The sequence below is a fragment of the Chanos chanos genome, chromosome 8, assembly GCF_902362185.1.
Source record: "Chanos chanos chromosome 8, fChaCha1.1, whole genome shotgun sequence".
NCBI classification, from domain to species: domain Eukaryota; kingdom Metazoa; phylum Chordata; class Actinopteri; order Gonorynchiformes; family Chanidae; genus Chanos; species Chanos chanos.
The window spans coordinates 37549411-37576581 of record NC_044502.1 but is presented as its reverse complement, the minus strand read 5'-3'; the positions used below and the strand labels follow the sequence as shown (position 1 = coordinate 37576581).

General features: G+C 39.2%; 2 protein-coding genes across 5 annotated transcripts; one reads left to right on the top strand and one right to left on the bottom strand.

Moving 5' to 3' along the window:
• Window positions 1-987: 987 nt before the first annotated feature.
• LOC115819046 (serum paraoxonase/arylesterase 2) lies at window positions 988-6146 on the bottom strand. The gene is made up of 9 exons (XM_030782584.1): window positions 5954-6146; window positions 3746-3816; window positions 3404-3459; window positions 3083-3248; window positions 2592-2718; window positions 2288-2488; window positions 2026-2107; window positions 1595-1723; window positions 988-1422 (listed from the first exon to the last, which is right to left on the bottom strand). Exons 1-9 carry the CDS (start codon window positions 6025-6027, stop codon window positions 1261-1263), a joined length of 1068 nt encoding a protein of 355 aa, XP_030638444.1. The 5' UTR covers window positions 6028-6146; the 3' UTR covers window positions 988-1260.
• Window positions 6147-14327: 8181 nt separating this feature from the next.
• On the top strand, window positions 14328-21875 carry dync1i1b (dynein cytoplasmic 1 intermediate chain 1b). 4 transcript variants are annotated; one of them, XM_030781435.1, is made up of 16 exons: window positions 14328-14435; window positions 14586-14700; window positions 15961-16051; window positions 16663-16722; window positions 16822-16937; window positions 17074-17163; window positions 17296-17458; window positions 17699-17798; window positions 17911-18036; window positions 18228-18374; window positions 18870-18983; window positions 19223-19356; window positions 19645-19789; window positions 20769-20909; window positions 21097-21222; window positions 21765-21875. In XM_030781435.1, the coding sequence occupies exons 1-16, from the start codon at window positions 14328-14330 to the stop codon at window positions 21873-21875; spliced, it is 1887 nt and encodes a 628-aa protein (XP_030637295.1). The 4 variants fall into 4 exon arrangements, with proteins under 4 accessions (XP_030637295.1, XP_030637294.1, XP_030637298.1 ...); XM_030781434.1 differs by having other exon boundaries at window positions 15910-16051; XM_030781438.1 differs by lacking the exon at window positions 16663-16722.
• Window positions 21876-27171: the final 5296 nt, after the last annotated feature.

The window sequence follows — 27171 nt, the reverse complement described above, 5'->3', positions numbered from 1 at the left end:
AAGCAAGAGAGGCAAGATTGAGTTGGTTTGGACATATACAGAGGAGAGATGCTGGGTATATTGGGAAAAGGATGCTGAAGATATAGTTACCGGGCAAGAGGAAAAGAGGAAGGCCAAAGAGGAGGTTTACGCATGTAGCGAGAGAGGACATGCAAGTTGTTGGCATAACAGAGGAAGATGCAAAGGACAAGAAGACATGGAAAGAGATGGTCCACTGTGGCGACCCCTAATGGGAGTGGCTGAAAGAAGAAGAAGTGGAAGAAGAAGAAGTAGAGGAAGAAGAAGAACAAGAATACAATGCATCCAGACCATTAGAAAAGACTGTGTATGTTGTTAAACTATGTGTAAACGAAGATGTCATGCTTTGGGAGGACAATTAAGCAAATGTAATTTAGAATGTGTTTGTTATAAAAAGAACAGGTCACCTTAATTCTGAGCTGTGGGAAAAAACCAGAGAAATGACATTGCAGCATAGTATAAGGTCACATTATAAATGAAATTTGAGACTCCGAGCAAACTTTGACCTGTGGGTGTCAAATAGCGACATCCCAGGTTTGTATCTCAAGCTTTTCTTGTTCTCTCATTTCCTTAAAATGTTCCTCTCATGCACCTGTTCATTTCCTGTAGTCTGAAAGAAAGACATCTCCATCTGGTGGTCATTTACTAAGTGTTCCCAAAGTATGACCAAGCCCATGTCGACCTCTTTGACCTAAAAAAGCATTACTACCAGTAGTCAAGGTGGTTGTCATAGTAGGAGCTGTAGTAGTAATATGGCAACATTCTTATTCATTCATTCATTCTTTCTTTTCAGAGAAATGTGCTAGTCTGGCGAGACTCTAGTGCTGTTCAGTACACTAGTAGTCTTCTGATGATAACCAATAATAATCTGTATTACAATCTGAGGATAACCAATAATAATCTGTATCACAGTCAATGGATTAAAACTCAGGGAACCACTCCATAACTCCAGAGGAAGTTTTTCTTTTGTTTTTTTTGCAATGACAGCTGAAAATGGTCTGCATTAAGATAAATCTCCTATAAACTCTGACTATGTTAACAGCTCTAATTATACCACAATTAACACCAGAGTTTTGTCCTTTGTAGGTAGAATATTTTGATTTACAAAATTTGTTTATTATACAGTTGTCTATTTGAACTGCTAAACAAGGGTCACTGAGAAACAACATTAAGAGGACATGATATGAATATTGCTCAAATATGACATCAGCTCAGATTTGGATTAGTTATGGCTGAAATGTTCTACTTCTGGTCACAGCATAAGGCTTTGTGATAGACACTTCCAATGAGAAGCTTTCCTCCATAGGGAGCTGCCACGGAGGATCCAATGATCACTCTGCCGTCATCAGCATACACCTGGGTTACAGCTGGCTTCTCCGAGTGGATATTTTGAATGCGAATAACCTAATGTGAAATAACATAAAAGGAGATTTTAATGCTGAGTCTTTGATGGATGATGAGTAAATAAGTTAAATACTGAACATTAAGCTCATCTTGTACAGTACAGGTTTCACAACCTGTTCACTAAACAATATAACAAACAGGCAAATTATTCAAATATTTTACGGATCAATACCTCAGATCCTGGTGGATCTTTAGGATCACTTGCAAATAACTTGGCCCCGTTTGGCTGACAGCCAAGCCACAAATCCCCTGTTTCATAGTCAACTTCAATGTTGTCAGGGAGACATCCCACTCCAACCTCCTGATTTGCAATCATTAACATAAATGTCATGAACATTCAATATAAATTAACGTCTGATTTTCATCAACTCACAAAAAATGAAGAGACAGAGATATATGTTCTCTTAACTTACATATGCATTATCTAAATCTGCCCATATTTTGCCTTGGTATTTGGATATTTGAATGTTTCAGACTGAGAAAAATCTTCCATGAGCTCTCTTAACTGGACAAATATAATGTAATAATGACAACACACACTGCAATCAATCAGAGGATTGCCTCTCACTTAGATATGGTGCATTCTCATTAAAATGAACTCACCTTAACATGTGTCAGTGTAGAACTTTCTCCTATCTCCATGACAACAATCTTATGATTAAAAAAATCAGATACGTATATGTGCCTGCAAACAGAGTGACTAATTAACTGCCATTGTATGAACTGCTGAGGAATATACGGCGCACAACATCGTATTAACGTTGTAGAACATTAAACATTTTTAAATGATTTTAACTAATTGATTGACAAATTACTACTCAGCTAATAGGAAATGCTGTAGACCTGAATTCAGTTAGATACTGACCTTTTATCAGGTGAGATGTTGATGCCATTGGCAAAATGGAAGCCTTTAGCCACTACCTTCACTTCCTCTGGGCTGTAGTGAACTACATTACACCAGGGCAGGGTGAGCAGGAGTTCTGCATGTTTCAGCATATCATTGGAGAAGTAGTGGTCATTTGTGGCGTAGAAACTCTCAGTGCCTACTGCCACTATATCATTTACACTGAGAGAGAAGAAAGGAAAAAAAAACATCAACAGGCATTACAGCGTCCTATGGCAGGAAATACTTTGTTTCATGTCAAAATGATGGCATAAGTTAGACATACCTGTGGAGGAGATCATGTTTAATGGTTTTCTTATGAACGATGGCATTTTCCTGCTCATGAAACTTAAAAATCTCGATCTGACTTTTGTATTCAGGATGATTTACAACAAATAAGTAAATGGAGCCATCTGAAACAGAACATCAGACAACAGCTATAATCAGAATTGCCATGATCAACCATACCGTCTTCCTGTTCAACATTAAACAAACTGACATACTGCCAAATACTGTCTGTATAATTTATAAGTCTAATGTGTTTATGATCAACCAATTGGCTCTAGAATAGCCAGTTTTCTCAAAAAAAATTATATTCCAAAGGCCTGATAAAGAACATGTGATTATAAATCCTCTAGATTACAAAGGGTTCAACACTACATGGTTCTTAAACCAAAAGTAATCCATACTTAGTGTTAGCTCTGAGAAATGTCATAGAGCTGCTACAGCATCATTTTGGAGAAATACACATGCCAAATCATAAGAAAATAATAATACCCTTTTTGTCTGTGTACACGCTGATCCCATGTGGATTGAAAGAAGAACGGTCAAACTCTCCATCAATGCGTAGCTCCACAGGATTCAAATCAGGATCCAGTAGATCCACAGTATAGATCTTTCCTGGATCATCGGAGTAGGAAGGCGCACCTGGATACTTCAAGCCCTGAATTTACAGCAACACAAGAATTAATAATAATGAAAAAAAGACACTGTTTCTGACTGACAGTATTGCATATAACATTTTGTGTGGCAGTTTATTACATATTTAATGCCTGGTAAATTTTTAAAATTAATGAGTCAAAACACACAATAACATACAGTGCTTATGAAGGCCAGTCCATCCTTAAGTATAGTGATATCCTCCGCTCCATAGTCTGTTAAAGCAGAAAAATAACTTTCCATGAGACTTTCATGATCATTGTTAAAAAAAACTATGCTCAAAGTTCAGTGCAAGTAAACAAGTGTCAACATGTTCATGACTGTCATAGATAGAGAACAGATAAATATGTTTAGCTCCAACTTCCCAGTTCAGTAGTGAATGAACTGGAACCGTGTCTGAAAAGCTGAATCTTGAAGTCACAATCTTTCATGCTTACTTCATTTGTTGTACCGTCATACAGTGCACATACAAAGCCATTATGGATCAATATTCTGACTTACCTATGCCCTGAAGTGGGCGGCAGTTGGGTAGATCTTTCCGAGTAAGTTCTCTAGTAGCAAGCATTGAGTGCCTGTGGAAACGGATTAAACTCAAATGTCCCTATCCACCAAACCAGAGGTGTGCTCAAATGAGCAAACACAGACAAACATTTGCGAACATTTTTCATTTGCTTTGAGTTTGCTTTCAGTTCACTGCGGAGTGCGAACATTTCCGAACACACACAAACGGTCTGAGGAATTAGTTCTCGGTGACCAAACATGGACGCTGATGTGTGCCCAGACGGGAGTTCCCCCAGAAAATATACTTAAGTGGTCGATTTTATTTAACCTTCTTACAATAATTCAAGTGGAACTTGTCTAACTGTTAGTTATGTTAACACTTTTTCCGAAAGCCTCTTTTTTTGCATGCTGTCATTATCAATCCTTAGCATTAGTCTAAGCGATTGTATTGCTCTCTGTGGTCGTTAGGCTTGCATACTTGCATACATCACATAAAGCTAAAATGTTGGGTATTTAAATTTTGAAATGATACCTTGGTTGTTATTAGTAGCCTAAAGATCAATGTTGTCAAAGTATGCGTTCAAATTTAAAAGTTAAAAAAAAAAATCCTGTTCGCCCCAGTTTGCTGAATTTGAACGCGTCTCAAATTTAGGCCTAGCTGTCGGCACCAAACACCCTAACCCAGGGGTCACAAACTCCATTGCTGGAGGGCTGGGGTCCTGCTGATCATTGTTTTCACCTCTTAGTTACCTGTTGATTTTCACCTTGAAAACAGGTGTGGACACTCTTCAGCCAATCAGAAATTCTATTTAGTTGGTCTACAAGGAAAACAGCAGGACCCCGGCCCTCCAGAACCGGAGTTTGAGACCCCTGCCCTAACCCTTGCTGCAAGATATATCTTTTCAGCATCGTTATCGCGATCTGCACATGCGCAATAGTCACATCGCAGGACGTGCGATGTAAGACACATTAAATCAAACACTTTTTTGTTGCTTGATACAAAAGGGAAACTCGCACGATTCTCATTTTCCATGGCTAATCTACAAGATACGTCTGTCTGATAGGCTATATCATAATACTCCGATTTAAGGGTTCTTGGATACACGGTCTGTTGCTATGAGTGACATTCAGGCTCTTTACGCACAGCGAACCACCAATCACAATCATTCTTGATCAGTTTATCAAACAACCAAAGCAAGCCCCGCCCCCAGTCGTTGACCACAACCTGAAAATGAGCGGGTAACAGGAGAAAAAACACCGAAAAGGAAGATTCGGTTGCAAAAAGAAAAGCAAAGACAATTGCATGTATTTATTTCGGCTACAGAGAGGATGATGTTAACTAAATACAGTCACTTTGCTGACAGTGCCTTGCAATTGTTGTCACAACACGAGGCAACAGGACTCATTTGTTTGATCATTTAAATCGGCACCACAAAGCTCTGCATGACGAGTGCAAAGCCAGATCCGAATGCAATCCAAAGCAAAAAACTATTTCGGATGCCTTTGCCAGTGTTACACCATATGAGAAAGGTTCCAGACGACAGACAGAAATCACCGAAATTTTCACTTCGCGAAAGACATGATGCCAACAAACGCAGTTACCAAAGAGGGTTTTAAACACATGATCCGACAGCCAAGTGTTATATGAATACAATGGTGTCATGGTGAGTCAGCCAGTGTATTAAACTACCAAATTTCCCCCTCCAAAATCACTTCAGAATAGTCACAGCGCTCGCCTGCTTTTGTGTTTGGTGCGAAACATAGCATGAAAGTTCAAGAAAGGATAGTTCGCATTCAAAAAGTTCTAAGAGTAAAAAGTCATTTTTCAGCTTTTTATTATTTTTTATTATTATTTTTACTTTCTATGCAGATGCACTCCCCTACAAAATCACCCCAATCATTCTAGAATGACTAATTCTTTGCAAGAGGTATTCAAGTCATCTGGTGAAAATCCATGTGGTTTTTTTTCATACCGCATATCGCAGAAAAAACATTGCAGTGTAAGTTTTTCAAATATCGTGCGGCCCACTACACTACATTCCACGACTAATATTAACATGACATAAGGAGGAAATGGCATTAAAAGTTGATTACAGTACAGAACAAAAAAGTTTGAAAGCTTGCATATAAAGCCACTATTTCTTAACTACAGCGGCTTGCTTGCTTTGTTAATACCATGCAAAGTGGTTATAGGCAGTCTCAACCTACCTAAAATTGATTGCTCTTTCCCCAACAAATATAGCGATCGCAGCAACAATAATTGTTATAAGCGCCTTGCCCATCTTTCACTTGTTCGTGGAGAGAACCGAGCCTGCTCTTTCATATCCTGGTTGGAAAAAGAAAAATGTGAGCGCGCGCATTACTCGTTATACCAACCATGAAGTGGCACTTTTATAGTGTAAAGCACCTTTCACCCATATGTGTGATCAGAGTAACATGGATTTAGGTTCGGCTGAAAGCAGGTCAAATGACAAAAGTACGTAAGGTGACGCGGGTGTTACATAAGGACCAGAGGCGACTGCTTTAAGACTACACGAGAAGCCGAGCTTCCTCTAAAACGTCACGAAAGTTCGTCAATTAAATATGTAATATTGTATTTACATTACTTAACTCTCATTACAAATCAATATTTTGGGCTAGTGCTCAACTTCACGGCTAGGTTCAGCATTAATTTCTCGCAGGTCGTCATAAGCTAAAGTGATTTTTTTCTCATAGATATTCTTGGAAGCACGACCCATTTAAACCCATTGACGCTGTGCGTCTCTGGGGTTCAATGGCACTTCAGAATACGCTTTGTTTTCAGTGCAACAAAGCTAGACATTTATTGGACAATATGCTTTTAAAACATCATTTCCGGACGCACGGCTTCCGTGGGAGTCGATGGGACTGCGTGACAGCGATTTTTCCATTGACAAAATATTCTGCACGTTTATTGGACAGCAAGCTTGATTTTGTGCCTGCTGTAAATGATGATTGGAGAAACTCTTTTAAACGTCATGGCAAAGAACATGCCTGACAGCGTTTTAAAATTTTACACCGGCATCGGCGGAATTCAAGCTCGATCGTGTTGGCAGGCGAGGTCGTGAGACATAAGCTTCTGCTCATTTTCTCTGTTATTTGCTATACCGCTTCTGTTTGTATATACTGTTGATAAAATTGTAAATATAGAGTTCTTGAGTTTGTCACTCGCTATCATTTCACTTTGGTAAAGGTTGATTTAAGCTAGATCATAGAGGATCTAGCCAGCTAGCTAGTTATCAAGTGCCAAACTGTAGATGTTGCTAATGTTGTCGACCTGATTTTGGCGAAGTTCTTTGATAGTCTTTCCTACGAAGAGACTCAGAATTAGACGGCAGGGCAGATCAACGCCCAACGTTACTTTAGTTCAAAAATCAGGGAGCAAAGACCGATCATTTCACCTCTCCTGGTATGACAAAGTGAACTGGCAGACTGGAAGTGCTTTGACTCAGAAATTGTACTGTGGGCCATTCAGAGGAAACTAGTCAAGTCTCCGGAAAAGAATCTGACAGGAATGACAGGGTAATAGACTATTTCCTAGAAAAAAAGAGGAGGGCAGAATCCGCATTTAAATAACAACAAATGTAATAATTGACTAATTTTATGACGAAGGCCTAAACTGTGCCTCCCCTATTTCAAAGACCATCAGCCGCCACTGATGAGGACAAGGATAACGCACAGATATATCCTAGATGTATCCCAAAAAAGAAGGGTCTTTGATTTTAAAACCATACAGGGATATTGTTGCTTCAAGCTCGAGAAAATCTTGTCGATTGCTTCAGAAGCACCAGTAGTTTCTGAGTATGGCTTCATTGTAAATTAAGCCACACCAGCTCTGCGTCCTGAGCGTTAGAAGTGACATTTACAGTTCATAACCATACTGTGTCTTTTGCATGATATTGTAACACCGGAGAGTACAGTGGTATTGTTAAAGGGAATTGCGCTGCAGCACCCATAAGCACTGATATATTTGTCCTGAAAAACAGGGAAGAAAGATCAGACAGGGAGAGGTAGTTTAGTTCGCTGAATTCTCCTCAGTTATGTTTATTCACCTATCATTCTCCATGTACTGTTTGCATTGACCTTTTTTTAAAAAAGTTTATTAATACTATTACTCCATATTTATTGTCTCTGTAGACATATTTTCATGTTCATAAAACATGCACAAAATAAAATGTTAAACCTAAAACAAACACATCTTGTCTCTGTGTCATATTCTCTGTATTTGTCTATTCAAATAAGTCCTAACTCCTAAACACAGTTTCAAACACCATTCAAAAACATTGTATATTAAACATGATTAATAATTCATGGAGCCAACCAATATGTAAACTGGACCAAAATAGTGGAGACCTGAGGCCCAAAATAACATTTCACAATTACGATGAGCACGTAGGCCTACGCTAACAGAGGAAACCAGTGTTTAGCGCCACTTTCATTACTCTCAGTGAGCAGCACTTTTGTGAAAACGAGACTCTTTCACCACTCCTTCTCTTATACGTGAACTAAAATTCACTGTCAGTAATAACTACCAGAATATAGCAATTACACATTACTAAGGCTGGACCCGAATATTCAACTTTTCGGACATTCATTCATTGGGTAGGTATTCGGTTTTTAACGCCTCAGTGTTTGTTGTTACGCCATTATCAAGTTGTCCCACCAACTAGCCTATTTGTTCGGCCAGGTCGCATCCAAAATCGCCGCTCCATGTAGGGTTTGAACCACCGTTGCAGTTGTTTTCCGTCTCTTAAGCACAGCAAATATAAAGCTCGTCTTCTGCGTTGGAGCAGTGCATTTGCATTGTACAGTATAATGATCTGTAACTGAAGATGGATTAGCATATTTGATAGAATTAGCAGCATTGACTTCACATGTGACTGCATGTTTTGGTGGCCTGGAGCACAAACTTTCACCAGTGTCATGGCAACCATATGCCTGGCCACTTCACAACTCGAACCTGGCGTTTTCAAATTTTAAAATTTATGTAGGGTAACCTACAGTCTCACACTGTCGAAAACTTCCAAATGAATTATTTTGATTTAAAATCAGATCACATATAAGGAAGCAGAGACGGTATTTGGAAAAAAAGGAAAAAAAAAGCCGTATCTTCCACAACTCTGGACCCAGTACAAGCACCTGTCACTCAAAGGAAATATTCTTCGCCCATAACCAACGAGCCAGCAGACTTCACAGACAAAGAAACTTGTCCCACATCCTAATTATTAGTTTCTCAGCACAAGTTTCAGTCATGGACCGAAAGACTTGCATGGACTTTCTATTGATAATTTCTGTGTTGTGCGTAGAGAAAAACTAAACCACACACATGCAACATCCATTTCATGCAAATGTGACTGAAGCTGAAGTGGACAAACTACCTCTACTGTGCCAGTTGTGAATGGTAGTGACAATAAATGGGTGAAACCCAAAGGAACTACATCTTCTTCTTTGTATGTCTCTGATCAAACTCCCTGAATTGGGCCAGCTGCCCTACTGGCTTGCAACTTAATGGGTGATGGCTACCTAAGCCAACCATTTTTACATGGTCCTTCAAGTCGGATCTACAGAGCTTAACACAGGTGGGAAGATGTCTGAACAAGACCAAGAACAGCCGGTTGTATGTGTCAGGAGGCAGTCAACCCTACCTGCACGATTAGAGGACAATGATCTAACAGGCTTCTAACAGGCTTCAAACCAGCTCAAGAAATGTCATTCCCTGTGTCACTTGACATTCACACTCATCACTCACTGGCTGGAGATGAGGAAAAGGATTCTGAGGCATCCTTTAGTAGTAGAACCAGCCTCTACTACTAATGAGCCCAAGCAGCTCCAGCCCAGTGGTCTGGACAACTCAATATGAGTGGGCTGCTAAAGCTGTTGAAAATAAGGAGCTTCGCAAATTGCATGACAGCTTGCTGGAAATGCTTCAGTACACCAGATTGGACAATAAAGATCTTAAGCAGCAGCACAGACAGTATACTCAGGAGATCATGCAGTTCAAGCTCACAATGCAGTGGTTGGAAAGTCAGCTAGAGCAACAAAGATCTGTCCCACGCTCTCCTACACCAATGCTGTCACCACAGCCACGAGCCAAACAGAGACCGGCACAAGCTCTGGCAGCCAGCCACACCCCAACAGCCGAACTCTTGCCCAGTGGTGTGACTAGGCCTATTCCTGCACCAAGGAATAAGCCAAGGTCAGAGCAACAACAAAGGCAGATCACTCTGACACATGACTTCACCTCAGAGGTGGAAGAGCAGCTCCAAGAAATGGCTCTTCACCCACTTCCTCACGACCACAGATCTCCTGTTCACCCCGCCAGGGTGTAAGGCAAAGGGAGGGGGTGACCAAACAGAATGCAGGACAAAGTATGTAGCCAGATGTCATACACCCCTCCAGAGGCAGAGTTTGCGAGCCACCCCGAAGAGCACCATCAGAGGGAAAGGCCTCCCCACCGCAACGTCACACAGTATCACCGCTACCCCCCTGAGGAGCAGATCAGAGTGGTCGTACTGGGTCAGGAACACACATACAGAGGGCTTTCCCCAACCATACCTGTCTTCATGTACCCTAACCCCAGACAGTTCTCCTGTCTGAAAATTGCTCTGCATAACTTCTTACCTGCTGACGCCACTGAGAGGTTTAAATTCCAAATCCTCATGGACCATGGACTTGGGGAGAGAAGGACAAATAGAACTGCAGTGCAGTTCCAATATGGCAAGGCTGCTTGGGAATCTCCCACATGACCTCAGAGCAAGCTTCTGGAGATTTACACACCCCCAGAGAGTGTCTATTCCAACACTCAGTGATCTCTCTGAATGGTTGGAGTACGAAGTCCAAGTTCAGCAGTCCACGCCGAGAGCTGGGCAGGGAACCAGCCAAGAATGGGGCGACACTTGAACGGGCCAATGAGATCGAGTCACCCTACAAGTCTGCTGCTATTCACCTTAATACTGAGAAGGGTCCATCAGTGTCTCCATCAGCCACCTTCACAGCCAAGGCACCAGCTAAGGCATACTGCCCCTACTGTGACCATGACAAGCATTCCCTAAACAACTGCACCAATTTCAAGCAACTTACCAGTCAGCAAAAGCAGGCATGGATAATGTATAGGAACAGACGCTGGCACTGTGGTAGAAGCCATCAAGCATTAGAATGTAACCTGAGAATGCGCTGTAAGACGTGTACTGGCTGACAATTGATGGTCCTCCACAAGACAAGAGAGAAAAGCAAGGGCATGTCAGAGAAGCCCACTTAAAGCTGCAACTCGTGCTTTCTCAACACAGCCAGCAAGGTACTGCTCATTAATAAGTCAGCTAGAAACACGAAAGTCCTACTGAAGGTCAGCAGAGTCATCCTAAGAAGCAGAGATTGATACCTGGCTGGTTATGCTATCTTGGATGATGAAAAACTGGGACTGGGAGGACAGACCAAAGATTTGCCTCTCCGCACTGTACGACAGGAGTTACAGGCCCTTCCTGGGGCACCTTTATCCTTCACTATATCACGCGCTCCATAACCCCACAAATCCTACCAAATCAGTAGGACCTTTACGGCCAAGCAACTCAGACTCGCTGAGCACGCTCACCCAGTCAAAGCCCTGCAGAAGTGCTACAGGCACCTAAAAGGCCTCCCTCTGCAACCTATTATGTCTGTTCACTCTGTTCTCCTCATTGGATCAGACAATCCACACCTCATAACACCAGTAGAAGCAGTCAGACTCGGACCTTCCACCTGACCTGTACAGGCAAGTTGAACGGCTATGGCAGTTAGATGTTCTGGCATGACAAAGCAAGAAAGCATGTTTGAGGTCCCGCCAAGATCATGAGGCAATAGAGTCGCTGGAGTCAAGGACAGTGAGAATGAATGTACAGGGTGTACAACACTATGCAACCCCCCCCTTCTCCAAGTGCGTAACATCACTTAATGTACCGAAAGAAGCCGTGCTACCACTCTTATGGGGTACTGAACGGACGCTGGCCAAGAACCCGGAGCAAGCCAAGGTATACACTGCTGAGGTCCAGAGACTAGAGGAAGCAGGTTATATTGTCAAACTGGCACCAGGCAGTGAAATCTCCACCACTAGCAGCTGGTACATACCAGACCATCTCACCTAGCATAACAGAAAATACCATGTGGTCCTCAACTTCAACTTCGTTCGAGTACCAAGGACCAACACTGGGACCCCCACTGCTCTCCATGCTACTCAGATTTAGGGAACATTCCATCACAGTTACTAGTGACACACACGGTATGTTCCACCAGATTTGTATGTCTCTGCTTGGCAACAGCAGAAAAGGAGGAAAAGGATGATGCTTTATTATTGTATTTCACTGTGAAAATTTTCTTTACCAACTGTCGTTGTGATGAAATAAACATTACGATTGTGAGTTGTGGACGGATTTCTTATGGTTTGCTCTAACATCGAATCTGTCATATAATAGGCTACTACACTAATGCGGCTAAACAAATGAATGTTGTTAAAATTAGATGCAAGCAAATATGACGTTTCACTTTTTGGTCAGTTAGGCTTACTAATGATGACCAGGTGAAAAACAGCCGCTATATCTAAACAGTAAGAGCCCCCCCCACAAGTACTTGAGTACTCGAGTTTTTCAGGCAACGATCACTCGAGTTGTAAAATCATGCACTCGTGCAACCCCTACTACCCGCATAGAGTTAGAGAATGTGGGTCTAATGAGGCATCACACTTTCTTAATATGTGAGTCACAACACAGTTGGAACAAGAATTTAAATTTTCATAGTTTGAGTTATGTTCAATATCTGACTGAAAGGCCAGACAAATGGCATGTAAGTTTGTAAACCTTTGTGTAACACAGTCCATAATTTGTTACAAGACATATCGAGCTCTAAGCAGTTTTCTTCTTTGTTCATCTCCACCTGTCCAATACTGAGTGAAATAATTTTGTGAAAGTATTCTACAGAATATTTCACAAGCAGGTGGTGTTATGTTTGAGCTCACTCTGCCATTGTCTGCCAAGCTTCTACCCAGATTTACCTGTGAGATCTGTATCACCAATTTAGCAACAAGAACTTGATGAAAATGTCCAAGGACAATTGCACAAACTGCCTTGAAGGACAAATATGTCTCAAATATATTAAAAGTACTTTTAGTGGTTTATATATTTATGCCTTTGACGCTGTTGACTTAATGTCCAACTTACATTTCAAGCAATATAAAATGTAGCTGACCTAGTGCTAAAAAAATCCATGAATGTTACTAATAGGTTAATCAATTCTCTTTCAGAATAATTTACTATGTATGGATCAGCTAATAAATGAGTTCTTCCACTCTGGAAATGACAGACTACTCTTTGCATCCATCTTTAAATGCAGATAAACATACTATGGCAAATAAAAATCTTTCGCTCTTTTTGTTTAGACTGACCTTGGACAGTATGCTCCATATTTTTCTACATTTTACACTACTATGTGCGGTCCAATACAGCAGTAGGTGCCCCCTGTTGTTGCTGGTTGTCGAAAGTGACGTATCGCTACCATGCACTTCCGGTTTTAGGATGCTGAATTGATGAGGATGGTGCGAGTGAGGCAGTGCTTTGTATGCAATTGATTTTCTCTATTTTGTTTTAAAACTACGCAGTTTTTTCTCCTCGTAACATACGTTACGTTTTAGCATCGAAGGATCAAGATAGAGACAGAAGCAAACGGTACAGTAAACGATAGCCTGCTTATGTCAGAAAATATCCTTTGTGCATCTCTTTGTTCTGCAATTTTAAGTTAATATATGTGAATTCAGTATTTATGGTAAAGTAATATAGTTGCAAACTATTACTTCACCTCAAGAAAATGTTATTATACCTCAATATCTCGAAAAAGCTATCTATGCAGAGCCCTTTCCTCGTTTATTACAGCGCTATTCGCTCTACAGAATATACCCATTCTCCGTAATTATGAATAATATACCTACACAGAAAATAATGACTGGCAAAAACAAGCGAATAACTCTGAATGTCCTGAGGGTTTATGCTGCTGCCACATCAACATGTTGTTAATTGCATGATCACCCTATTATCGTTGATAACCGTAGAGATTTCAGTATTTCTCGTTTGCTTGTTTCTGAACGTTGTTGCCTAATTTTATTGAATAATAAAATAAAGTTTCCTTTTTTTCAACTTTTTTGTCTTTTTCTCTTTCCTTTTTTTGTCAGTATATGCACGATTATTTCTATATGATATGCTTATTTTTTATTCCCCTATTTGTTTAAATATATTTTAAACATCTCTCAACATTTTTTTTGGCATTATGTTCTCATTTCCCCATTAAGGAATCATTGTACATCTTTTGCATTCTTCCAAGTCTATCCAAAAAGTCCAGAAGATAAGATGAATGAATGTAGATATAAAAATAATAAATGTGTGTAATTTTTAAACCGCCTAAAAAAGAAAAACAGTCAAATGAAATGTTATTTTCCTCATAACATTGTTTTGACCCTGTCTCATTGCATGGCCTGAGTCTGAATTTTCCTGTCTCTGTCATGTGGTCCTTGAAATATATCTAGATTTGTTATGCTAAGTAGGTGAAGATGTCTGACAAAACTGACCTGAAAGCGGAGCTTGAGCGTAAAAAACAGCGTCTTGCTCAGATCCGAGAGGAAAAGAAAAGAAAAGAGGAAGAGAGAAAAAAGAAAGAGGTAAACCATGCAAGTGAACATTTTTGTTAGTCTATAGCACAGCTTGAAGCATATGTGTATGTTTGTATCAACAGCAGTTCATAAACCGTTTCTCTCTTACAGTTTACATCACTGTCTCTCTTTTGCATTTGATATTTGGGTTGAGCGCAGGCAGAGATTCAGCAGAAGACAGAGAATGTGTCAGAGGACTCAGACTTGGATAGAAAACGAAGAGAAACAGAAGCTCTCCTACAGAGCATTGGGATCTCTCCTGAACCCCCATTAGGTATACAAGTTTCATAAGCACTCCTCTCTTCCTGTGCTTGATTAGTTGTTTCAGTGCACCTCCAACATTTTAGCACCCTGTCAGAAGAAAATCAAGCTTCTGACTGAACTGCTTTTCATCCCTCATTCTTCATGAAGAAATGAAAAGTTCATCAGCTCTTCACAAGAGCATCTTTAAAATCTTTGTAGATTTTCCGTCAGAATATCCATTAGCCAGATTTATTCAGTCAGAAGATCATATTTAAGTTGCAACTTGACAATAAGAATACACTTTTCTCTAACAGTGCCAGCGTGAACATCTGCTCCATGTCTCAAGTACTTGTGCAGATGGGGTCCATGGTTAATTTATGTACTGCAATTCCATAAGAACCTAATCAGGATATTTCTTTTTAGTGCTGTTTATCTTTAGTCAATACACATTGTGATCAACTACACTGAGATCAATGTTTGTCGGTGCTCTGTATACTTGCATGCTTTTTCTTGCTGTGGCTAAATCAGAATGGCTTTTATATTCATCCATAGAAAGGTCTTTTATTTTGTCCATTACTTATTTGATATGTGGCTGGAATCTATCGTGTATATTGTCACCAATGTAACTGTCAGGATGTAAAGTGCCAAATGCTAATTGTTCTGTATTTGAGATAGTAGATGTTGTTTTTACATTGCAAAAAAGCACCTGCTAGAGCACTGTACAACTCAAAAAAGTTAAGATTACTCAAAACATTTGGGGCAACTGACTGTCTTAAAAACTTAAGAAACAAAACTCAAAATTTTCAGTGAAATGTAGCTTTGCAGACACAATTGTTCATTGAAATCTTTGAGCTTAGTTTCTTTTTTAGGCAGTCAGTTATCCCAAATGTTTAGTTTATTAATGTTAATGTTTGGTTTAGACTATATATACAATATGTGCCTGTGCCAGGTTTAAGTTAAAATTGTGTGTTGTTTTCAAGATTCCCATTATGCAGAACATGAAAACCTTATACATCCATTTTAAATATTTTTCCAATCAAGTATTTGAAAGTGTATTTATTAAATAAATCAGTGCAAAAAAAAAAACAAAAACCAAACAAATTGAAATTCGCTTGACAAATTTCTCCTGTTTTTCCCTTTGAATTTTCTCTTTTCTCTTTGCTTTGACCATTTCAATCCATCCTGTTGATTTGGAACCCCCTTTTTTGGTTTGGCTGTGTCTGCCACTGCTGGCCACCAGTGCAGCCGCTACAGCTTTTAACATGGGATACCTGTTATTTTCATTATTTAGTCCCAACCCCTATGTCTCCCTCTTCGCAATCAGTGAGCACACCCAGTGAGACCGGTAGCCAGGAATCAGTTGACGGAGGCACGTTAGGAAGGTATGGGTATGACCACCAGCATAAATTCATTTGATCATTACTATATTCTTTATAACCGTAATAAGCTATGATATTGAGAAAATGTTCAGAGATTGACAGTGCCCATATATTGCAGACCATTCTTTTGTATCATTTGTTATGTAAGAGAAAGAGGCTGCTGAATGTAATTGATTTAACTTATCTTTTAGTTTTGATCTTTTTCAATAGATCTCCTATGTATGTATAATATAGAAGCATGCAGTTGTGATGGCACTGAAGTACATCCAGTGATTTACGATTTATATGTAAATTCTTGGCTTGTGGAATGCCCTTCTGGTGTAAGTTTGATGTTTTCCCTTTTTTTTTTACATCTCTGTGTGGGGACATCAGATATAGGTAAGGATGAGCTGACATGATTTGTCTGATTTGTGTATTTGTCAGTTCGTGGAGTACAGTGACAAATAGCTCATTAGAGGCACTGAGTTTTCCCATGTTTAATATGTGAGATGATGTAATATCACAAAATCCTATGAGATCATGCGTGAAACAGGGCTAAAAGGGATATTGCTATGATTAGTCATGCGTGCTATGCTCTCTCCTCCATGTGTGCCCCCTCCTGCCGGCCTGCACAGAACCCTGCAATGGGACACTGAGCCTTCAGCTCTCCAGCTGATAGCTGACTCAGAGCTTGGGTGAGAATGCTCGCTTTTCTCTTAAATTTTTTTTATTTGTCTTTTTAGACATGAAAAAATACTCTCATCTGTTCTGCAATATTCTATTTCTTCTCTTAGTCGCAGGATGCATAGATTAGGGGCATCACCAATTGTTCAAATTGACTTCTTGCCCAAAGAGCTGGTGACATATTCTAAAGAAACGCAGACTCCAGTTGCAGCCAATCAATCTGAAGGTAAAGCAGGTGCAAGGGCAATTATAAATGCTCTAACTATAATTCTCCAAAATAGAGTATTGCAATGATAATTCCACAATGTCATGAAAATGTCCATATATAATACAACTGAATAAAATGGCTGCCCTTCTTACAGAGGATGAGGAAGAAGATGAAGTCTCTGTAGTCAAACCTGAGCCTCAAACAGATCAACAAGAGAATGAGCATTCTCAGGAGAACAAAGAAGGTAGGTAGTCATATGTAGAGATATATATAAATATAATGTATAAATATAAGTCAAATTCTTAACAGCTGTGTGTGTCTGTGTCTGTGTCTGTGTCTGTGTCTGTGTGTCTGTCTGTGTGTCTGTGTGTCTAAGTTCACCCAAGGGAACTCACAGAGGAGGAGAAGAAGCAAATTCTACACTCTGAAGACTTCCTTGTTTTTTTTGACCGAACTGTGCGTGTGGTGGAGCGTGCATTGGCTGAGGACTCTGACATTTTCTTTGACTACAGTGGACGTGACATGGAGGAGAGAGAGGGGTCAGAACCTGCCCTCTGTTTAGATTAAAGACTTATTATGAAAACGGGTAGTATTACACTTGCATTCAAATGAATAGTTTCAGTTAGCTCTGTCAATTTTTTTATTCAAGTTTTCTTATGTTAATTTAACATTAAATGGGTGCATTTCGCTTTGTAGCTCAATTTGTCCTCCATTAACTTTATTAATTCTTGTTTAATAAAACATAATTTTATTGATTTTATATGATTCCATCATTTCAGGGACATGCAGGCTGGTTCCAATTTATCCTTCAGTCGATGTTTCTATGATGAACACTGGTCCAAACATCGTGTTATCACGTGTCTTGACTGGTCCCCTCAGGTACATCCCATTTTCACTGTTTATTGTATTCTTCAACTTCCTGTTTGGATATGTCACATTTTTGAGTTTGTGGAGTTCTAGAATGTTCTTCTATCCTTTTACCTTTCCTCAGTACTCTGAATTGCTAGTGTCATCCTACAACGCTAATGAGGATGCACCGCATGAACCAGATGGGGTCGTTCTGGTGTGGAACATGAAATTTAAAAAGTCCACTCCAGAGTACATATTCCACTGTCAGGTGAGAATTTTTCAAAATGTCCCGACACGCTTTGTTAAACAGCAGAACATCTTACAGTAGTGTACATGGGGTTGCTGCAAATATATAAAATACTATTGGCTGGGACAGTCTATTTCTTAGTGATTTTTTTTTTTTTTTTTTTGTCCCATGTCAGCCATAGATGAATTTGTGGTGATATCTCTCTTCCACAGTCCTCAGTGATGTCGGTGGGTTTTGCTCAGTTCCATCCCAATCTGGTGGTGGGGGGCACATACTCTGGGCAGATAGTGTTGTGGGATAACCGCAGTCACAGAAGGACTCCTGTGCAGAGAACACCTCTGTCTGCAGCCGCACACACTGTAAGCGAGTGGAGGATGCTCGTGCATACCTATTTGTGTTGTGTCTGTGTGTGTGTGTGTCTGTGTGTTAACATGTGTTAAGACATCAGGTACATGTCTGAGAACCTAAAAAGTAAAGTATACCAGACATTGTATATATTTGGTTGCAGCTGCAATTTGTAATTTGTGTTGTGTCTGTGTGTGTGTGTGTGTCTGTGTGTTAACATCTGTTAAGACATCAGGTACATGTCTGAGAACCTTAAAAGTAAAGTATACCAGACATTGTATATATTTGGTTTCAGCTGCAATTTGTAATTTGTGTTGTGTCTGTGTGTGTGTGTATGTGTGTGTGTCTGTGTGTTAACATGTGTTAAGACATCTGGTACATGTCTGAGACCCTAAAAAGTAAAGTATACCAGACATTGTATATATTTGGTTGCAGCTGTAATTTGTGTGTGTATGTGTTGGGTGATTAATTGAATATGCTGCATTTCAAAGTCAAAATCTTTCCTGCAGCACCCCGTTTACTGCGTGAATGTGGTGGGGACACAAAATGCCAACAACCTGATTACAGTGTCCACAGATGGCAAGATGTGTTCCTGGAACCTGGACATGCTCTCACAGCCACAGGTGACAAAAATCCTGGAAATGATGGATGACTTTAATGCCATTAGTCAGTGAATATAACTGTATACTGATATATTCTCTGTCAAGAATCAAATGTCAAACTCATACAAATTCTTTGTCTGTTTTTGTGTCAGGTTTTTTTTTTTGTGATCAAGTGCACGAAAATGGTTTGGACCGTACCAAAGTGCGCTTACTATTGATTGATTTCGTGATTTACCGATTCCATCTGTGTTTACAAACAGGAGAGTATGGAACTGGTTTACAATAAGTCTAAACCTGTAGCAGTGACTTGCATGGCCTTCCCTGCGGGGGATGTCAATAACTATGTGGTTGGCAGTGAGGAGGGGACTGTGTACACAGCATCCCGCCATGGCAGGTCAGAGACATGAGACATTTGATCCAAATGTCTGTTTTGCATTCAGGAGTCATACAGCTCTTCAAAGTTGAAGTTAACATAACTTTGACCTTGAAAGATATAAAGCCCTGTATAATTGCTTCAGAGAGAATTCAGATCTGAACTCTTTTATAAATGCAGATGTGTTAACAAGCACATGGAAACTTTTTGAACAACTCTATTTTTTTTCCAGTTAGTCTGAACATATTACTCTAGCGTTGTAATCAGGAGTCTTTCTCTCTGTTTTCTATTCTTCTCTGTCCTCTGCAGTAAGGCTGGTATCTGTGAGATGTTTGAGGGACACCAGGGGCCTGTGACAGGAATCAGCTGTCATAATGCTGTGGGCCCGATGGACTTCTCCCATCTCTTCACCACATCCTCATTTGACTGGACAGTCAAACTGTGGACAACCAAAGTGAGACCAGCATCTCACACTGTGTGGTACATTTGGGTTGTTTAGAAATGAGGTAGTAGGAGATAATAAAGTATTTAATAAATCAATTAATTCACTTAACCAATAAGGCTTCCTGAAGACATACCCAATAATGACTAGCAACTTGGTTATTATAAATATATAAATAATTAATATATCATTTCTCAGTTGAGTCGTTCATAATTATTACTCAGTTAGAAAATTTACCTGCTAGGTGGACTCAAAATGTAGATGGTGAAGAAAAACACTGAAACCCCTGAGAGATTTAAAATAGTTAATACAATATGAAAAAGAAGAGACAGGGTAACTGCTCAAGGCAGCTGCTCACAGTCAGAGGTTTAAGTACATTACAGTTAAAACACATGATTCAGTAAAACAACTGAACAAATAAATGTAGTCATTGTCTGTCAATTATCCTGTCAAATGATAAGTCAGTACATGTAGATTTACAGACTCTAAACATTAGCCTGCAGGGTCCATGTATTCATTATATGTTTTGCATACACCAATGACACCAGAGGATACAGAGAGAGAGAGAGAGAGAGAGAGAGGGGAGCTGAATGTGATGTGATTATGTGTGCCAGATGTACCTAAACTGAACATGACCTGTCTGTATGAGATCAGGATATAAGACATGGGCACAAGGCCAAGCTAGGGATAAAATATGTGTAACATACAGATTACGGTATATTCTAACATTGGAAACACTCCCGTCTAATCTTCATTTCATAACATTGCAGATGAATTGAGGTCACTCAAGTTGCTGTATGTAAAATGAATCGATCAAACTTAATGAAAAGCTAGACAGAGTAGCTATTATGAATGAAAATGTTTTACCAGCTGGCGTCCCATATCACACACTAATTATAATAACTTGATTTTTTTTTTTAACGCAGATTCGTAACTGGTTTTTCTCATGGTTATACACAAACCATGTCCTTGTCTTTTCTCTTTCATTCAGCATAATAAGCCATTGTACTCCTTTGAGGATAATGCAGACTATGTTTATGATGTCATGTGGTCTCCGGTGCATCCGGCTCTATTTGCCACGGTGGACGGGATGGGCCGTTTGGACCTCTGGAATTTAAACAGTGACACAGAGGTCTGTTGGTGTTAAGACATCTTTTTTGGTGGCTAACTATGATATTTGTGTTCAGCGTGCCCTCCGTTTCAGTCAGAAACTGCGTTTAGGTATCACTTTTTATTTGTAGAAGACAAAATTAACCGTCCATTTTATTAGTTTCTCCGATAGATTTAAATGCAATTCAAGTTCCAAACCTTTGTCCAAGGTGCCCACTGCGAGTGTGACAGTGGAGGGCTCGTGCGCCCTGAACCGCGTGCGATGGGCATCGGGTGGCAAAGAAGTGGCAGTGGGAGACTCAGAAGGTCGGATCTGGATCTATGACGTAGGAGAGGTAACAGTGAATACAGTGGTAATACAATAATCTGTTCATTAGTGAAAAGTTTCTGAATGACTGAATCAGGATAGCGAGATGAATGAGCAAACGGATATTTGTACAAATAGGTAGAATCACAGACAAATGTTGCGGCCACTTGATCTCTGGTTTCATCTAGTAGAACTCGCTAGAGTGTTTGTACAGCACTGACAGATATTTTGATCACTCTGAAAGATAGTGTGGGTTAAACGTGGCTTTGTGCACTAGTAACAGGGAAAGATAGTGTGGGTTTAACGTGGCTTTGTGCACTAGTAACAGGGAAAGATAGTATGGGTTTAACGTGGCTTTGTGCACTAGTATCAGGGAAAGATAGTGTGGGTTTAACGTGGCTTTGTGCACTAGTAACAGGGAAAGATAGTATGGGTCTAAATGTGGCTTTGTATACAAGTAGCAGCCTTAAAGTAAATTTTACATTTTTTAAAAATTAGTTCAATTTGATCCTACCTCTGGCTTAGAAGAGTCAATTGCTTTATCTGTATTTTGGCTTATATTCACAGCAGCTGGCAGTGCCCCATGCCGAAGACTGGACCAAATTTGCCCGTACCCTTGTAGAAATCCGTGCCAACCAGGGAGACAGAGAGGCGGAGGGTTCTCTGGAGCTAGCTGCCTAAGAGCTTTGCTTACACACACACTCACACACACACACACACACACACACACCACACACACACACACATCTCACACATGTATCCAAACACTTACAGATATGATAAGAATTGTTAAGGTGTAAATAAACTGTATTGCACATCCAAGCATTACTGTTATCACACCTCATTTTACAGCTGTGCCATCAGTCTGTTTATATCCTCAGAGCCAAGTTATGATAAGTTATTTTTCTTGCAGCGATGTGAAATTTAAGGAAAAACATTATGAAAAATCCATAATTAGTAGGCACTACTAATTTATCAAAGGCTTCTAATGTTCATGATAGAGCAAGCCATACTTACTGCTACCTTTTCATGGCTAACAAATTGTGTGCAAATGTTTGTGTTTGTTCTCAGATGTGAAAGCTCTGATTCAAACTTTGTGTGCAAGCTGTTGCTAATTCAGCTATACTTGTGTAAAGCTAAATATACAGTATAACCCTGGTTATAGACTTAATCAAATTTAATCTTAGGTACAGCTCAAACAACAGAGAATTAGTGAGCTACGGCTATGTTTATTTTTATGGTAGCATTTGTTATATCTTGTTTCTTGAAATAAATTTTATGTTACGAGAGTAAACTTTGGTATTAGTTAAATAAATTTGCTTTGCATTTACTTAGTTGCAATAAAAGTGAACGTACACATGACTCATTTGGGACTCATTTATTCTCACATGTTCAACTTACATGAGACTTATTATAGTTGAAACTGAAATGCATTCAAATTATAGAAATTGTCTGTGCTCAAGATCCGTTCAATTTAAAAATAAAGATTTAAAAATGTTAAAGTGTTAATTAAATTTGGATGGAGCAGAAAGGTTTAAGTATCAATAAAATAAAATCTACTGAAACTGGGTGCTGTTTGAGTGGGTATCAAAAGGCTATCCCGAATCCACTGAAGTTGACCCTATATTCATAATATTTGCATTTGCAGCTGTCACTGGATAGACTTTAGCTAACCTTGTCCTCTTCAGCCATCTGAAGTTATATAATAACAGTTTCAGTACTTACACTTAACAGTTTTACATAGTCACTGACTTTAGACCTAGCATTTTAATGCCAAAGCTAATAATAAGGATAAAATGAGAAGAGGACAATTCTCATTTTTCCCATGTGGATCTTAGTGTTAAAGTTTGTAGCATATACAACAGACCGTTCATTAGTCATTGTGAGAAGAGAGATGGACTGTCTGGTAGGATCATACGCTGATTTCATACATAATATAACAGGTTTACAGTTTTTAATTACTATTTAATTACTTTAATAATTATCATATTCTCAAAACACCTGTTATGTTCCTTGAAGTTTGAAATGGATCCATTTATGGTCCCTGTTCTTCTGTACATGGTTCTCTAGGATAACCCAGCTGAGAGAATAATCATTTTTTAAACTATTCAGAGAAAAAGTTCTTCTAGTACCCGACAGTGCTAATACTCTCAGTGCTTTTTTTTGGATGAAAGGTAAGATCTTCAAACTCTACCACTTTTCAAAATTTGGTTCATTAACTCAAAAATAAAGAGAGAAAAGGACCTCTGCAGACACCTCGTCCTCAGCAGTGAACATAATATAATGGGTTATTCAAGCCACTGACTGGAAGAGACTGGGAAAACAAAATAAGAGAACAAGAAAGAGCATCAGCCCAAGAGACAGAAGGTATATATTCAATTAGATAGATAGATAGATAGATAGATAGATAGATAGATAGATAGACAGATAGATAGATAGATAGATAGATAGATAGATAGATAGATAGATAGATAGATAGATAGATAGATAGATAGATAGATAGATAGAAACTACATAAACTGCTCAGATGCACCGCGCTTTTCAGCTTCAGCTTCGTCAGGACGGGAGAGGGGGACAGGCAGTTGGAGGAAACCGTGATGTAAACAAAAAAGCTCCTACATGCAGTTTTGCAGCTTTAATATGTTTAATTGTTATTGGCTTTTTTCTTAATTATCTTCGGAAATAATAAACGAAAAACAGAATATAGCCCATGTAACGCAGTTGTTTTCGGGCCACTATTTTGTTTAAAATAAAAAAATAGTTACACTGAAATCATCTTTGATGCTGAATTTAGCATGCATTAAAGATGTCAGCCAGGAGACAAAGTAAAAGGGCAACGACGTAATATCCAGTCAATCAGATTGACCTGGTGGGATCGTATGCCTATTAACCGTGGTCTTCATAGACGTAAACGAGTGCACGTAGAAGGCGGGATTCTGTTACCATGACAATTACGTCAATATTAGTGTCGGGTAACTAAAGGTCAAACTAAAGACAAGCTAGAGACGGAAGGAAACGCACAGAATGGCGGAGGTAGTAGATATTTGGCAGTAAAAACTAGAGGAAATCACAGTAATAAATTATACTTTAACCGTGTTATCACATGCCCTGAAGTGGTTTGACTGAATTGAATGGGATCAACCAATGCAACGAGGTACTGACGGTGAAAAGGACACAGACTATGATAGTTTGTCCGAATTGGATGAGAGCTGAAGAACGTAGCTACCGTTAGCTAGCTGTAACGTTAGTACATTGTTATAGCGAACTAGCCGGAGGACTTGGACTTACAAGTGTGTGTTATCATGAAGCTATCTAATAAGTAAAGTATAAAATCTGAGCTATTCTCGATGGAAGTAAAATAGCATATTTTTTTGCTCTACAGACTGTTTGTACGGTCGCATTAATGGCTTGCTGGCTTGCTTCCTCTTCAGACAACTTATTGTAGCTAGCAACATATGCTTGCTCAGTGCATAGACAAGTTTGTCGGATATTTTTCTATTGCACATTTTATGTTACATTAATCAAAATAATTCACATATAGCTATTCCGGCACATCATTCATTAGAAATTCTTTCGTGTGTGATTTTGACACATGTTAACGTTACCTTACTACTGAGTTTTAGAGGCTTCAAAGCCTAACCTGAATCCAACTGACAGTTTTGTATTTGACTCTTTGAAACGTACTCGCAAAACAAACTGTTTCGGAATATTAGGCAATAAATGTATTTGCAAGTTGAGTCAGACAGTGTCTGTTATAGGAAAAAAAACTTAAGACTTTCGTGATGAAATAAGGTTTGGTCAAGTAAAATGGACAACTTAGGCTGCATCTGTTCGCTTTTTGATACCGCTCTGAAAGAGAGGGACCTTTAACTTTTAACATTCCGCTTTTTAGATTTCCATAGTGGTGACGTGCCTACGAACTGTAGAGGGCAGCCGATCCTCTGTTTTAGATACTCCAGTAATAAGCGTAACAATATTTATACATTTAGATTTCATTTAGAATTGATGTTTAGCACTGAAATGGAATATCCATCCCGACGCTCCTTACTACGTGGAAGAAGTGGTTGTCTGTTGCTGTAAACATCCCCGACTGGAAGCTGTGCAGGAACAACTAAGCTTTCAGTAGGATGTTTGCTGCCACGGACCTCTCCTGTCTCATTGAAAAAAGGATGACTTTTACCAGCTCCCAGCTTAACTAACTAACATCCTGAACACCACTTAGCCCTTGTGAATATCTCTGTGCATCATCTGTGGTAACTCTCTATTTACTTTATAGGCTCAGTCATTACAGGTTGAATGTTGAATGTGGTTATATTCTAATGTGCTCACTTTCATTGGCTTAGAGGAGTCTGGTGATATTCCAAGTGTAGTCATTGTAAACATCCTACACTCAGCTATAGTCGCAATTTAAGGCTGGGGGGAGGGTGTTTGCTTTGACTGGTTGGAGAACCACAATTCTTAGATTCACTTCAGAAACAATAAAAATATGTGTATATTAAGCAGGCTTTCACCTTTAAAAGGTTTACATGTTCCTGTATCTTCCAGAATAATCAAATTCACGTGTCTCTTTATAACTCCATGAGAAAGAGTTGGATTGTATGTTCTTTTTTTAAAATATGACATGTGTCTTAATACAGCATCTAATAAAGAGTCCAGAATGATATCGTCTGCCTTTATTTTTCTCCATTTACTCTAATTTAAACACAGTCTTACTTTTACTGGGAGTGTCAGATTCATAAGGACGATAGACCTCAAGAGCTCATGCATAAATTGCAGAAGTGCTTTGTGGTAATTTACCCTTAAGAGACGCTTAGTGCCAGTGATGGCGAGCGCTATGAAATTCTGAGTGTTGTGTGCGTTAATCGCGTTAAAGTTCTCTGAGGTGACGGTTTATGCACTCATCCAAACCGCAAGGGGCGCACTTCTGAACCGAGTATTTGGTTTATATTTCTAACAGTACTCAGAAGGAGACTCCATCCGCCATATATGATTTCGCAGATTCGACAGAAACCCCTGTTAAAATAATTTAAATATAATAAAGGTTTTTCGAATAATAAACAAAAACTTGGATCATTCATTCAACGCCCCTGAATCACTGAATTATTTGATGATAATGGACCCCTCAAATGCAGGTAGGCCGCACGAATTTCGTGTATTTACAGCGCTGCAAAGAAACAGCTAGTTCAGATGATTTGATGAGGAATGAAACATGTTAGGTAAAACTAGTTGTTAGCCACCTACCTGTACTTAGAAGGCAAATTTTGAGTTTTGTATGTTTGTCTTAGGTGACATAAAGCAAGTTTTATAGTTTAAACATATCAGCCATGTTTACAGCCATTTGCATCCAGTTGTTGTCTAGTTTAGCTGTGTATCGTCAGTGAAATCATTTTTAACGTGCACTTCGGATACTTGTCTCGAAACTGGTCTTGAGTTTCCAAGTGTTTGTAACTGTTGGTACTCTAATAGCGTTGTCATATAGTTCGGAAAGTGCCAAATATGACATATAGTCGTCTTAGTCAACCCCTTAAGATCTTCTTTATCTCACCATGTCCTCACTATATCCTTATTCATAAACTTCGCCCGCAAAATCTGCGTTTTATCCTCCCCTCATTAGTTCAGGAAAAACGTTTCCTACACCTTTTCTTATTGTAAAACGAAACACTGTGAATAAGCTCGATTAATTTGGAGAAACACAAGACACTTGCATTTTCAGAACACGGTCCCTGTTCCCCAAACGGACTTAAAACGTGTAACGTGATGCATTCGAATAAGAGTTTCATGAAGATCTTAAATTGAATGGGTATCACAAAAGTCTAATATTTGGGTATTAATAATCTGTTTTCACGTCCTGATAATGAAGCTTTTTTCATAAAATATTTGCACGTACTCTCTCTATTTCTAAAATGTTTGTGTAGATCTTAATTTTACATGTGTAGATTTACATGTAACGAAACTTAATATAATCTTATGTAACAGT